General features: G+C 42.9%; 1 protein-coding gene and 1 long non-coding RNA gene across 6 annotated transcripts in view; one reads left to right on the top strand and one right to left on the bottom strand.

Annotated features, from left to right (window-relative positions):
* LOC140212427 (uncharacterized) overlaps positions 1-13,845 on the bottom strand; it is a 65,635-nt gene that overhangs the window by 13,053 nt on the left and 38,737 nt on the right. Inside the window, exon 2 of the long non-coding RNA XR_011889716.1 lies at positions 7,036-7,208. This is a non-coding gene — a long non-coding RNA (uncharacterized lncRNA). The remainder of the gene's footprint in view (positions 1-7,035; positions 7,209-13,845) is intronic.
* The window catches only part of creb5b (cAMP responsive element binding protein 5b), a 351,151-nt gene that overhangs the window by 327,167 nt on the left and 10,139 nt on the right, over positions 1-13,845 (top strand). For all 5 annotated transcript variants that reach the window (XM_072283198.1, XM_072283202.1, XM_072283200.1 and 2 more), the window contains 2 exons: positions 7,029-7,256; positions 10,732-10,837. In XM_072283198.1, coding sequence (XP_072139299.1) covers positions 7,029-7,256; positions 10,732-10,837 — 334 coding nt within the window. The remainder of the gene's footprint in view (positions 1-7,028; positions 7,257-10,731; positions 10,838-13,845) is intronic.

The raw sequence follows: 13,845 nt of genomic DNA, 5'->3' as shown, positions 1-13,845 counted from the left end.
ACTTCACCTGTGAGTCAGCTGGGGTGATATACTGCGTCCGGTGCTCCCGATGTGGCCTTCTATATATTGGCGAGACCCGATGCAGACTGGGAGACCGCTTTGCTGAACACCTATGCTCTGTCTGCCAGAGAAAGCCGGATCTCCCAGTGGCCACACATTTTAATTCCACATCCCATTCCCATTCTGACATGTCTATCCACGGCCTCCTCTACTGTAAAGATGAAGCCACACTCAGGTTGGAGGAACAACACCTTATATTCCGTCTGGGTAGCCTCCAACCTGATGGCATGAACATCGACTTCTCTAACTTCCGCTAATGCCCCACCTCCCCCTCGTACCCCATCCGTTATTTATTTTTATACACACATTCTTTCTCTCAATCTCCTTTTTCTCCCTCTGACTATACACCTTGCCTATCCTCTGGGTTCCCCCCCCTTGTCTTTCTCCCCGGACCTCCTGTCCCATGATCCTCTCATATCCCCTTTGCCAATCACCTGTCCAGCTCTTAGCTCTATCCCTCCCCCTCCTGTCTTCTCCTATCATTTTGTGTCTCCCCCTCCCCCTCCCACTTTCAAATCTCTTACTAACTCTTCCTTCAGTTAGTCCTGACGAAGGGTCTCGGCCTGAAACGTCGACTGTACCTCTTCCTAGAGATGCTGCCTGGCCTGCTGCGTTCACCAGCAACTTTGATGTGTGTTGCTTGAATTTCCAGCATCTGCAGAATTCCTGTTGTTTCCGTTTTAAAAGTGATCATATCTTCTGTATTCATCATAATGTCAATAACAATAGGAGTTTTTGGTCAATAATAATACAAAAAATATGATGTATAGATTATAAAACGTTTAGCAGTTGCAACACACAAGGCGATGTGTCCCTGAGAACTGTGTGAAGGAAGTTTAATTGCGCCCCAAGTTCAATTCCTGCCTTTGTCTGTAAAGAGTTTGTACTTTCTCCCTGTGATTATGTGGATTGCATCTGGGTGCTCCTATTTCCTCCCACATCCCAAAGACATACAAATGGGTTAGTAGGTTCGTTGGTCACAGGGGTGCAATTGGATGGTGTGGGCTCTTTGGGTTGGAAGGAGCTGTTACCATGCTGTATCTCTGAATAACAAATGAAAATAGATTTGTAGAACATAGAACTTTACAGCACAATACAGACCCTGCAGCCCATGATTTTATGCTGACCTTTTAACCTGCTCTAAGATCAATCTATCCCTTCTCATCAACATAGCCCTCCATTTTTCCATCAGACACATGCTTATCTAAGAGTCCCTTAAACGTCCCTAATGTATCAGGGTCAACCATTCTGAACTCCACCCCATCCCCCCGGCAGGATGTTCCATACACCCTCCACTCTGTGAAAAATATTTACCTCTGATATCCTCCCTATACTTCCCTTCAGTTGCCCGAAAATTACTCCCCCTTGTGAAAAGGTCCCTTGCTGTCCACTCTATTTGTGCCTCTTATCATTTTGTGCATCTCCAAGTCATCTCGCATCCTCTTTTGCTCCAAAGGAAAAAAACCCTAGCTCACTCAACCTATCCTCATAAGACATGTTTTCTACTGCACACGTTCTCTACTCTAGGCAGCGCTGGTCTTTTTTAAAAATTAATTATTTCTCCTATCATGGCCTTGCACAAAAGAAAACAAACTGAAAATTTACGATTTTTCTTTCAGCAGCTTTTTGAGCATGCACACTCCCAATTTCTCCAAGCTTGCCTTAATGGAATGCTTTCTGATAGCCTCCCTCATTTTCAGGTCATTCTCCCTTGTTCGGGATTGTGCATCAGAGGAAATGCAGTGTCTAGCTGTCAAATCCTTTAATCATTCTGAAACACCTCAATTAGCTCATCCACTTAATCTTCTGCACTCAAGGGAGAACAACCCTGGTCTCTGCAACCTGTCCTCGTAATTTACTTTGTTCGGCGAGACCCATTGCTAAATTGATGACGCTCTGCATCTGCTTGATGCCTGTGAAACAAGTGTATCGCATACCGATTGCTATTCTTTGTGAAAGCATCAGGGAAAATAGATTTCATGTCAGCACGCTTAGGCATGCACAGTAAATCTTGCACATGAACCATTTCCAACATCGCAATTCAGTATTGCACGGCAAATTTTCTGAACCAAAGCTTCCAGCCAAGAGAGATGAAAGACAGCTGAGCACAAAGATGCCACTCAGTGGCCACTTTATTAGGTACACCTTGTTAATGCAAATATCTAATCAGCCAATTGAGTGGCAGCAACTCACTACATAAAAGCATGCAGACATGGTCAAGTGTTCGGTTGTTGTTCAGACCAGACATAAGAATGGGGAAGAAATGCGATCCAAGAGACTTTGACTGTGGAATAATTGTTGGTGCCAGGCAGGGTGGTTTGAGTATCTCAGAGACTGCTGATCTTTTAGGATTTTCAAGCACAACAGTCTTTAGAGTTTACAGAGAATGGTGCAAAAAACTAAAAACATCCAGTGAGCAGCAGTTCTGAGGGAGAAAATGCTTTCTTAATGAGTGAGGTTGGAGGAGAATGGCTAGATTGGTTCAAGCTGACAAGAAGGTGACAGTAACTCAAATAACCACACGTTGGAACAGTGGTGTGCAGAAGAGCATCTGTGAATGCACAACACTTCAAATCTTGAAATGTATGTGCTGAAGCAGCAGACCACATTCATGTACTCAGTGGCCACTTTATAAGGTACAGGAGGTACTAATAAAGTGGCCACTGAATATATATTAATGTCTAAACCTGTGATTTGCATTTCTTGGTTTGCAAGTTAAGCATGCCGATAATCTTATACTCATAATACTGATGAGGTTAGCTGCCAAATAATTGATAGTCAATCCTATTTTATAGGTTTCATCACACTATTCTGTTCAGAATTTTTATCACCCACTGATCCATGTTTTCCTGCAAATCAATATGACAAAGTATAAATTTCAAGGCTTTATTGGCTCAGGTCAAAATAAATTACATTTTCTTACTTCCCAAGCATCTAAATTAACGCAAAAACAAACCTAAAATATATACATATATTGTTCAAGCGCAAGTCAGCAAAAGGGTACTGAAATAAACTAAAGATGTGTTTACAAGCCTGTTTATCAAACTTTGCCTCTCACCAAACTTGATTCTCACCTTCAGCTGTCCTCTTCTGAAAATGTTCTCACAGACCACTGAGGCACCACAGTAGTGTAGATGTTAGTGTGACATTATTATAGCTCGGGGCCTCAGAGTTTGGTTTTCAATTCTGTTTTGTTTGGAAGGAGTTGTGCATTTCCTCTGTGACTGCATGGGTTTCCTCCATGTTCTCCAGTTTCCTCACAGAGCTCAGGCAGTAAGTTAATTAGTCATTATAAATTGTCCTGTGATTAGGCCATGCTGTGCTGTGGTGGCTGCAGACTTCTGCAACAGTCATGGACTCAGGGTCTTGGACTATATATTTTGTGTGACTGTATGTTACTGCTATCTTACATGTGCTTGCTGTCTTATTTGTGCCTTGTGCTGTGTGTGACTGTTGGTACTGTGTTTTGCACATTAGCCCCAGAGTAACACCATTTTGTCACAGTGATAGTCATACTTTATTGATCCTAGGGGGAAATTGGTTTTCGTTACAGTTGCACCATAAATAATAAATGGTCATAGAACCATAAATAGTTAAATAGTAATATGTAAATTATGCCAGTAAATTATGAAATAAGTCCAGGACCAGCCTATCGGCACAGGGTGTCTGAGCCTCCAAGGGAGGAGTTGTAAAGTTTGATGGCCACAGGCAGGAATGACTTCCTATGACGCTCCGTGCTGCATCTCGGTGGAATGAGTCTCTGGCTGAATGTACTCCTGTGCCCACCCAGTACATTATGTAGTGGATGGGAGACATTGACCAAGATGGCATGCAACTTAGACAGCATCCTCTTTTCGGACACCACCATGAGAGAGTCCAGTTCCATCCCCACAACATCACTGTCCTTACGGATGAGTTTGTTGATTCTGTTGGTGTCTGCTACCCTCAGCCTGCTGCCCCAGCACACAACAGCAAACATGATAGCACTGGCCACCACAGACTCGTAGAACATCCTCAGCATCGTCCAGCAGATGTTAAAGGACCTCAGTCTCCTCAGGAAATGGAGGCGGCTCTGACCCTTCTTGTAGACAGCCTCAGTGTTCTTTGACCAGTCCAGTTTATTGTCAATTTGTATTCCCAGGTATTTGTAATCCTCCACCATGTCCACACTGACCCCCTGGATGGAAACAGGGGTCACCAGTACCTTAGCTCTCCTCAGGTCTACCACCCCAGCTCCTTAGTCTTTTTCACATTAAGCTGCAGATAATTCTGCTCACACCATGTGACAAAGGTTCCTACAGTAGCCCTGTACTCAACCTCATCTCCCTTGCTGATGCATCCAACTATGGCAGAGTCATCAGAAAACTTCTGTAGATGACAAGACTCTGTGCAGTAGTTGAAGTCCGAGGTGTAAATTGTGTCATGGGTATTTCTGTATGGTTGAATTACAATTAAAGTTGAACTTGATTAGACGAGGGTTAAATCGGTGGTTGCTGGGCGGAGCGGCTCATTGGACTGGAAGGGCCTGTTCTGTGCTGTTTCTCTAAGTAAATTAATTAATTGGGTGCCAGCTATTGGTTCCCTCTCAATGTGGAAGGAATGTGTATTCATCAGGACTGAAGGGAAATAACTGACTCACTTTCACATTCTTCCAAACTCACTGAATGGAAAGTAGTTGCCTACCTCCATCTGGCATCATGATTCCCTCTTCTATGCCTCTTAAAAATACAGGCAGGTCAGATTTTTACATCTCCCACCCCTGCTTGACTCCAACAGACGAGGAAGGAAATATCTGGGAGCAGCTCCATTAAAGGCTCACTGAAGGTGGCAGCAAAATGTATTTCCTGATATGTCTGGACATATTGAAAGAAAGAGAAAAGTAGAAGCAGAATCCAAAACAGGCATATTATCCCTGACGTACACACGTATGTATAGTTGGGGTGCCTAAGTTGTTTGCACAGTATCGGTCAAACATTTTAGCTCAGAAAGACCACTGTTCTGAGTTTATGCAGACATTTCAGGTCAGTGGGTGTTTCCTATTTTGCAATCACCGTTGGCTGTAGCTTAATTTAGCTTGGAACGACCATTGTTCTGAGCTACATTTTAAATTCAATCTACAATCCACATTCAGATCTGAAGACCGGTTGAAACTGATATTTGCTATATTCCACAACTCCAGAATATGCACTAACACCTGCAAGAAAATGAATTTCAGGGTTGTATATGATAACATATAGAGTACTGTGCAAAACAAAATATATGTATTTGTCACTGTGGAGCAGACAGCGGGTTTATAAATCTGGCGGGAGCCAGAGATGTTGGGAATGGCAAGGGTGGAGAGCTGCAGAAGGAGTGCCAGGGGCAGGGCGATGGCACGGGTGCAGCCATACATAGCCCTAATGGCCAGGCAAGGTTATTTGAATCCAAACAATGGTTTATTGATCATTACAAAATGTCTCTCTGGTGTTTCCTGCTCTCTCCCCTCTCCCTTCCCCTTTTCCAAACTATGATTCCCCTCTCACTGCTCCCCTTCCCACACTCAGTTCACAATAGAGACCCATATTAGAATCTGGTTTATCATTATTCACGTAAGTCATGATTTTTTCTGCGGCAGCAGCATATTGCAATACATAAAATCAGTGCAAATATAGTGCAAAAGTCTTAGAATCCTAGCTTTTTCTATCGGCCTAAGACCTTTTCACTGAGCGTATGTCATGAAATTTGTGGTTTTGTGGTAGCAGTACGGTGCAATAGAAAAATAGACTATAAATTACAATTTAAATTATTGTCACGGGATAAGGTTCCAACCCTGGGGATTTGTTTGTTTGTTTATTTACTTATTGCGATGCAGCACAAAGTAGGTCCCTCCAGCCCTTCGAGCCACTCTGTCCAGCAACCTCTGATTTAACCCTAGCTAATCATGGGACAATTTACAATGACCAATTAACCTGCCAACCGGTACATTGTTGGACTGTGGGAGGAAACCGGAGCATCCAGAGGAAATCTATGTGGTCACGGGGAGAGCGTACAAACTCCTTACAGGCAGGAGCGGCAATTGAACCCGGGTCACTGGTACTGTAAAGTGTTGTGCTAACCACTACGCTGTCATGCCACTCTACTTTTGATGTTGTTGTGGGCGGAATGGGGGAAGGTGGCAGGGCAGGAGGATGGGGTGATAGGCAGTCACGCAGCCGACATTATTTTATTTGTTGCAGCTTTCAAAATGAATAATCCTAAACTATGACTCTGTAAATCCTGGATCACATTAGGATTGGGTTGGGTAGGACAGGGGCTACTGGAAGTTGCATAATGTGCCTGCTCTCTGTTGAAAGAGTTCCTTTACATAGACACTAACAACTTGAGTCCACATAAGATTTGGCAGTTAATATGTAAGTTGTTTTTTTTTATTACACACAGGGTTGGGCATGTCCTGCAATGTTCTTTGGAAAAAAATAAAGTTACCATAAATATGGGAATTTTTTGTGTTGGATTGTATAGAACATGGAACATGTTTTTACGTTTTATGAACGTTTTATGTTTCTTGCCATTTTTTCTTATATTCTGTCTTTTCTTCTTTTAAGAGCAGGCATTCCCAACCTGGGGTCTACGGACACCTTGGTTAATGGTAGAAGTCCATGGCATAAAAAAGGTTGGGAACCCCTGTTTTGGAACATAGAACATTACAGCACAATACAGGCCCTTCAGCCCACAATGTTATACCAACATTTTAACATACTCCAAAATCAATCTCACCCTTCCCTTTCACATGGCCCTTCATTTTTCTTTCATTCATGTGCCTAAGAGTCTCTTAAATGTCCCTGCTGTATTGTGATTGTGTCCATGTGATTCCTGCCCCACGTACAACAACTGTGGATCAGGTTAATTGAATTTATTTTACATATTCATTGTTTTATGCAAAGGAAAAAATGATCCAGAAGGTGATTTGTATTTGAACTTTTTTTATCTAGGTCTCACCTGGAGCACAACAGATACAATCTCCTCAATCAGGGCACCCAGCACCAAGCAGTGGGGGCCGAAGAAGAAGAGTTGTTGATGAAGACCCTGACGAAAGACGGAGGAAATTTCTTGAAAGGAATCGCGCTGCTGCAACTCGCTGCAGGCAGAAGAGGAAAGTGTGGGTGCTGTCACTGGAAAAGAAAGCAGAGGAACTCACGCAAACAAACATGCAACTTCAGGTACGGTACTTTCCCACAATTCAACAGTAGTATCAGCCTAAGTAAATGACTTTATATCAATTGTATTGTAATATTTTGTGATATTTTCAAGCCTAAACATGCATTCCCATTTAGCAAGGCTTTCTGCTGTAACCTTCCTCAAATCTAATTACTCAAATCTATTTTAACCTACAGTTTCATACAATTTAAAATCCTGCCACTTTCTGTAGTTCTATTAAATTTGTAACATTCTTGGTACCAAGGAAATGCAATAAAATAGCGGTGTAAGATTTCATGCTTTTCACACCTTTAACGAGTTCATCTCCTATATCAAATAAAATCGAACACCTTTCTGAAGTAGGCAAAGGAGTTTCCTGATATGACTTCATAACATCAGCTCTAGATACATAATTGATGTGTTCCCCAATTCAGGTTGGAGGAGCAACACCTCCTATAGCATTAGTGTAGCCTCCAATCTGATGGCATGAACATCAATTTCTCCATCTTCTGGTAACTCCTCCCCCCCCCCCCCCCATTCCTCCTCCTACATCGGTGAAACCCATCATAAATTGGGAGACCGCTTTGTCGAGTACATTGGCTCCACCTGTCAAAAGCGTAATTTCCCAATGGTTAACCATTTTAATTCCTATCCCCATTCCTGTTCCAACATGGCTTCTTCTTTTGTTACGATGATATATAACATAACAATTACAGCATGGAAACAGGCCATCTTGGCCCTTCTAGTCCGTGCCGAACTCTTACTCTCACCTAGTCCCACTGACCTATATAACCATATAACAATTATGGTTATATGTAATTTGTAGCAGGTTGGAAGAGCAACACCTCATATTCTCCGAGTACCTCCAACCTGATGGCATGAATGTCGATTTTTCCTTCCAGTAATTTTTTTCCTCCCCCTCCCCCTTCCTTCTTCTATTTCCCACTCTGGCCTCTTACCTCTTCTCACTTGCCTATCACCTCCTCCCCCCCCCTTTGGTGCCCTCCTTCTCCCATGGTCCACCCTCCTCTCCTATCAGATTCTTTCTTCTGCAGTCTCTTACCTTTTCCACTCACCTGGCTTCATCTATCACCTTCTAGCTATCTGCCATCCCTTCCCCACATACAACTTTCATATTCAGGCATTTACCCACTTCCCCTCCAGTCCTGAAGATGGACCTGCTGAGTGTCTCCAGCATTTTGTGTGTGTTGATATGGATTTCCATCTAGAAAAGAATCAGTGAGGCAGAGTTCATGGGTTGATTCATGGTCTGATGACAGAGGTGAAGAAGCTGTTGCTAAAACATTGAGAAAGCGTCTTCAGGCTTCTGCCTCTCCTCCCTGATGGTAGCAATGAGAAGAGAGCACCTACTAGGAATAGTGTTCTTTGTCTCTATGACATTGTTTCAACGTGAGAACTTGACTATTCGAGAGTTGAGACTGTGGTACCAGGATGTACCTAGGCAGGCAGTATTGAGGAGTCAAGGGGTAACAAAGAGTAACAAGACATTACTGATGAGGTCAGAGTTAGTGAGGAAAGAGGAAGAGATCCCAACCTGCCCAGTAAGACAATGGAAAGACACCCAATTTAAGAACCTCTTAGATATGTTATGTCCCCTTGTATATGGATAACGCCTAGGGGTACATTATTTTAAGAAGACTGGAGGAAGGTATACTGGGGATGTCAGAAGTAAGTTCTTTACACAGAATGGTGGGTGCGTAGGGTACTGGTAGAGGCAGGTAAAGTAGTAAGGACATCAAAGATTAGGGGGAAAAGGCAGGAGAATATGGTTGTGAGGGAAAATGAATCGGCCATGATTGAACAATGAAGACAATGGGCCAGATGGTCTAATTCTGCTCCTGTATCCTAGTACTTCATTGGTTATACAACATAGTCAGAGCAGACAGCCGAAGGCTTTTTCCTTAGGCTGTAAATAGCTAATACAAGATGGCAGAATTTTAAAGTGATTGGAGGAAAGTGTAGCGGGGACATCAAAGGTAAGTTTGCTCTAAACACAGAGTGGTGAGTACATGGAAAATGGAGAGTTATGTGGGAGGGAAGGGTTATATTAATCTTAAAAGGTTGGCACACATTGTGGGCCAAGGGCCTTATTGTGCCATTATGTCCTAGATTATGGAGTGAGTTGTTGAGGAAGGGTGTGTGGATAAAATCAAAAGCAAACTTGGAAATGCATGGACTCCTGATCTGATGGTGCCAGGCAGTGCTGGAAAACCCATCGACTTGTGCAGTGCAGTAGCCCTTCATCAGCCATCATTAGGACATGAAACAGCTGAGGAGTTTAGGTAATTTACCAGGATGCTACCTGGAATCGAGGGCATGTCTTATGAAGATAGTGATGGTGGCACAGTGGTTAGCACAATCACTTTACAGTGCCAGCGACCATTGATTGGGGTTTGATTCCCACCGCTGTCGGTAAGAATTTTGTACATTCTCCCCATGACTGCGTGGGTTTCCTCCGGGTGTTCCAGTTTCCTCCCACAGTCCAAAACATGTACGGAATAGGGTTAGGAAGTTGTTGACAAGCTATGTTAGTGCTTGTAGCTTGGTGACATTTGTACAGTGGCACCGTAGCATAGCGGTTAGCACAACACTTTTTAGTACAGTGGACCCCGGTTCAATTCCTGCCGCCGTCTGTAAGGAGTTTGTATGTTCTCCCTGGGACGACATGAGTTTCTTCCCACCATCTAAAGACGTTCTGGTTGGCAGGTAATTTGGTCAATGAGAATTGCCTCATGATTAGGCTGGGATTAAATATGGGTGATGTGGCTTGAAGGGCTGGAAAGGCCTATATCACGTTCTATCTCAATAAATAAATCAATATAGATTGAGCGAGCTAGGGTTTTTCTATTTTGGAGCGAAGGGGATAAGAGGTGTACAAGATGATAAGAGGGATAAAACGAATGGATAGCCAGAGACTTTACCCAAGGGCAGAAATGACTAAAACGCGGGGGGGGGGGGGGGAGGGGGGGCATAATTTTAAGGTGAATGGAGGAAAGTATAGGGGGATATTGGAGGCAAGTTCTTTACACAGAGAATCATGGGGGTGTGGAACGTCCTACCAGGGGGGGTGTTAGAGGCAGATACATTAGGGACATTTTAGAAACTCTTAGATAGGCACAATAGAATGATAGAAAAATGGAGAGCTGGGTAGGAGGGAAAGGTTGGATTGATCTTAGAATAGTTTTAAAGGTCAGCACAACATGGTGGGCTGAAGGGCCTGTACTGTGTTGTAATATTCCATGTTCTAATTAAAAGTGTGGGTCACCTGATGAAGACCTGCTGGGGTCACCAATTCCAAGATGTTTCCATTCCAAAGCAATGGTGGGAAAATGGGAAATTGGGCGGATTCAGGTTTGAAATTTAAGTTTGCTTGCAAATTGTTAATCTTCTCCTCTTCATTCTTACTCCATCAATTTGAAATCCGGGCTTATAAAGGAAGGATGTCATTAATGCTCACATGTTGATCTGTGTTCACAGAACGAGGTCTCGCTTTTGAAGAACGAGGTGGCTCAGCTGAAGCAGCTATTACTGACACATAAAGACTGTCCAGTCACAATGCAGAAGGAGTCACAAGGATACTTGAGTGAGTAAAATGCACCTCACCGAACAAAGGATGTGCCCGGGAAATTTTTCAGCTCACTGCGAGAGCATAAAGCAGCTCAGAATCAGGTTTAATATCACCGACATTTGATATTTTGTGCAGCAGTGCAGAGCAGTATGTAAAAAAAAAACATAAATTACAATAAGAAATATGTGTGTGTATGAAATTAAGTAATGCAACAAAAGAGCAAAATAGTGAGGTAGATTTCATGCCCGTTTAGGAATCTGACGGTGGAGGTGAAGAAGCTGTTCCTCAAATGTTGACTGTGTGTCTTCAGGCTCCTAGATCTCCTCTCTGATGGTAGTAATGAGAAGACAGCATGCCCTGGGTGATGAGGGTCCTTCATTTATAGATGCCAGCTTTTTGAAGCATTGCCTTTTAAAGACGTCCTTGATGCTGGGATGTTTGGTGCCCATGATGGAGCTGGCTGAGTTTACAACTCTCTGCAGCTTTTTTCAATCATGTGCAGTGGCACCTCCTCACCAAATGGTGATGCGACCTCTCAGAATACTCTCCATGGTACATCTGTAGAAATTTGCAAGAGGCTTTGGTGACATAGCAAATCTCCTCAAACTCCAAATGAAATATAGGTACTTGTGTGCCCTCTTTGTAGTTGCATCAATATATTGGACATCAAATATACCTTCAGAGATGTTGACATCCAGGAACCCTTTCTACTGCCGATCCCTGGTCTGTAGCCCCATTGATGGCTTAGTTTCCCTGTGAAATCAGTGAAAGCAAACCCTATCCTAGTGTCTACAGAAAGAAATACAGTCTGGCAGAAAGCTGGAAAATATTTCTTTTAATTGGAGCATCATGGGAGTGTAGTGGTGAGTGTAACACTGTTACAACACGAGAGACCCAAGTTCAATTTCCACCTCTGTCTGTAAGGAGTTTGTACATTCACCCCGTGACTGCATGGGTTTCCTGTGGGTGCTCTGGTTTCCTCCCACATTCCAAAGATGTGCAATTTAGGAGGTTAATTGATCACATGGGTGCAATTGGACGGCATGGGCTCATTAGGATGGAAGAAGCAGGCAAAAGAGCTTTTATATAATATATTACAGGGCCCACTCAAGACAGAGAAAATAAATATTAATTTTAGTAACTGGCAGACTGAGAACTTGTTCCATTGATTCAGGGGTGGGGGAAACAATTAGAATTCAGAAAATAGATCACCAGTATCAAATTAACTTCACACAAAAAATAAAAATAAAATAAAATTCACCTTCCAAAAATATTTTAACTATTAAAGTATTTCAAAACTATCATTACGACTACTGACACTATATTTTAAATTCCACTTTGGATAGGAATTTAGCACAGTGTCATAATAAACCTAGCTGGTTCACTAATGTCCTTCAGGGAAGGTCATTTACTTTATTGACCTGCTTTGAATAGATGTGACTGTAGATCTGCCAGTCCAGTTGATACTTGGGACAATGAGAAATGGGTAGGTGATGCCGGCCTTGTAAAAATGTCCATATGCCATGAATAATTAAATAAAAACTAAGATTCATGAAAATGATCAATTTCACACCATAAACCACTTTAATTTTGCTAACATGTCAGATTTTAAGATCGCAGTAATTTTTATAATGTACAGTTTTTTGATAAATTCTACAAATCCTGAGATTTTAGTATATATGCATGGAATTAAAAAGGAAAGTAAACTAAGTCTCTATAAATGTTATTCAGCTTGCTTCTCAAAATCTAGGATAGGATTTTCTAGCTCCAGAAAAGACCATGATAAGGTGCTGGAAAAAAAACCTTTAGTCTTCTTGACCCTGGAGCATAATTCAAACTAAAGAATTAACATCAGGGAATGTTCTTTCCCCCAACTCGGATCCAAATATAAAGGCATCCGTTAGTCTTGCGAGACCATGGATCTGCGGCTGGAAAGTCTTCACTTTCCAGGGTGCAGGTTTGGGCAAGGTTGTATGGAAGACCAGCAGTTGCCCATGCTGCAAGTCTCCCCTCTCCACGACATCAATGTTGTCCAAGGGAAGGGCATTAGGACCCATACAGCTTGGCACCGGTGTCGTCACAGAGCAATGTGTGATTAGGTGCCTTGCTCAAGGACACAACACGTTGCCTTGGCTGGGGCTCGAACTCACGACCTTCTGGTCGCTAGTCCAATGCCTTAACCACTTGGCCACGTGCCCACACGATCCAAATATACATAGGCACTTTCTCAACAGGCCAGGCAGACACCACAACCTTCAAGAAAAGTTGAGGTTACAACAACAGCATAGTACTGTTACCCAGACCAAACATAGTCCAAGATCAGGGGTTCCCAAACTTTTTTTTAAATGCCATGGGCCCTGCCATTAACCAAGTGGTCTGTGTTCCCCAGGTTGGGAACCTCTGCCCTAGATCTAAATACAGTACCTATGGAAAACCATTCAGTCCACATATCGGAAGAAGCTGCCCAGATTACATGTACTCAACCTTCATCATGTAACCTATCAAAGATTAAAGGCCCTGGAGAGTTCTATTTGCAGATTGGGACAATCTTACTAAATACTACCAATTCCATCCAAGATTTAAATGGCCTTTCCTTTAGGTCTGGAACAGATCATAGGGGACACATAATAGATCTGCTGCCTCAGAGCTGCAGTGAGCCAGTGTCAATCCTGACTGCAGACATGTTCTGTGTAGAATTTGCACGGTCTCCTACACAATGCAAAGATGTGCATTGTAGTGTATCTGACTCAGGCATTGCATTCCATGCACCAACCACTCTCTGAGTAAAAAACCTTCCTCTAATATCCCCCTTGAACTTCCCACCCCTTACCTTAAAGCCATGTCCTCTTGTATTGAGCAGTGGTGCCCTGGGGAAGAGGCGCTGGCTATCCACTCTATCTATTCCTCTTATTATCCTGTACACCTCTATCATGTTTCCTCTCATCCTCCTTCTCTCCGAAGAGTAAAGCCCTAGCTCCCTTAATCTCTGATCATAATGCACACTTTCTGAACCAGGCAGCATC

This window comes from Mobula birostris, chromosome 19 (genome assembly GCF_030028105.1).
Source record: "Mobula birostris isolate sMobBir1 chromosome 19, sMobBir1.hap1, whole genome shotgun sequence".
NCBI classification, from domain to species: domain Eukaryota; kingdom Metazoa; phylum Chordata; class Chondrichthyes; order Myliobatiformes; family Myliobatidae; genus Mobula; species Mobula birostris.
This window is presented reverse-complemented; position numbering and strand designations above follow the sequence as displayed.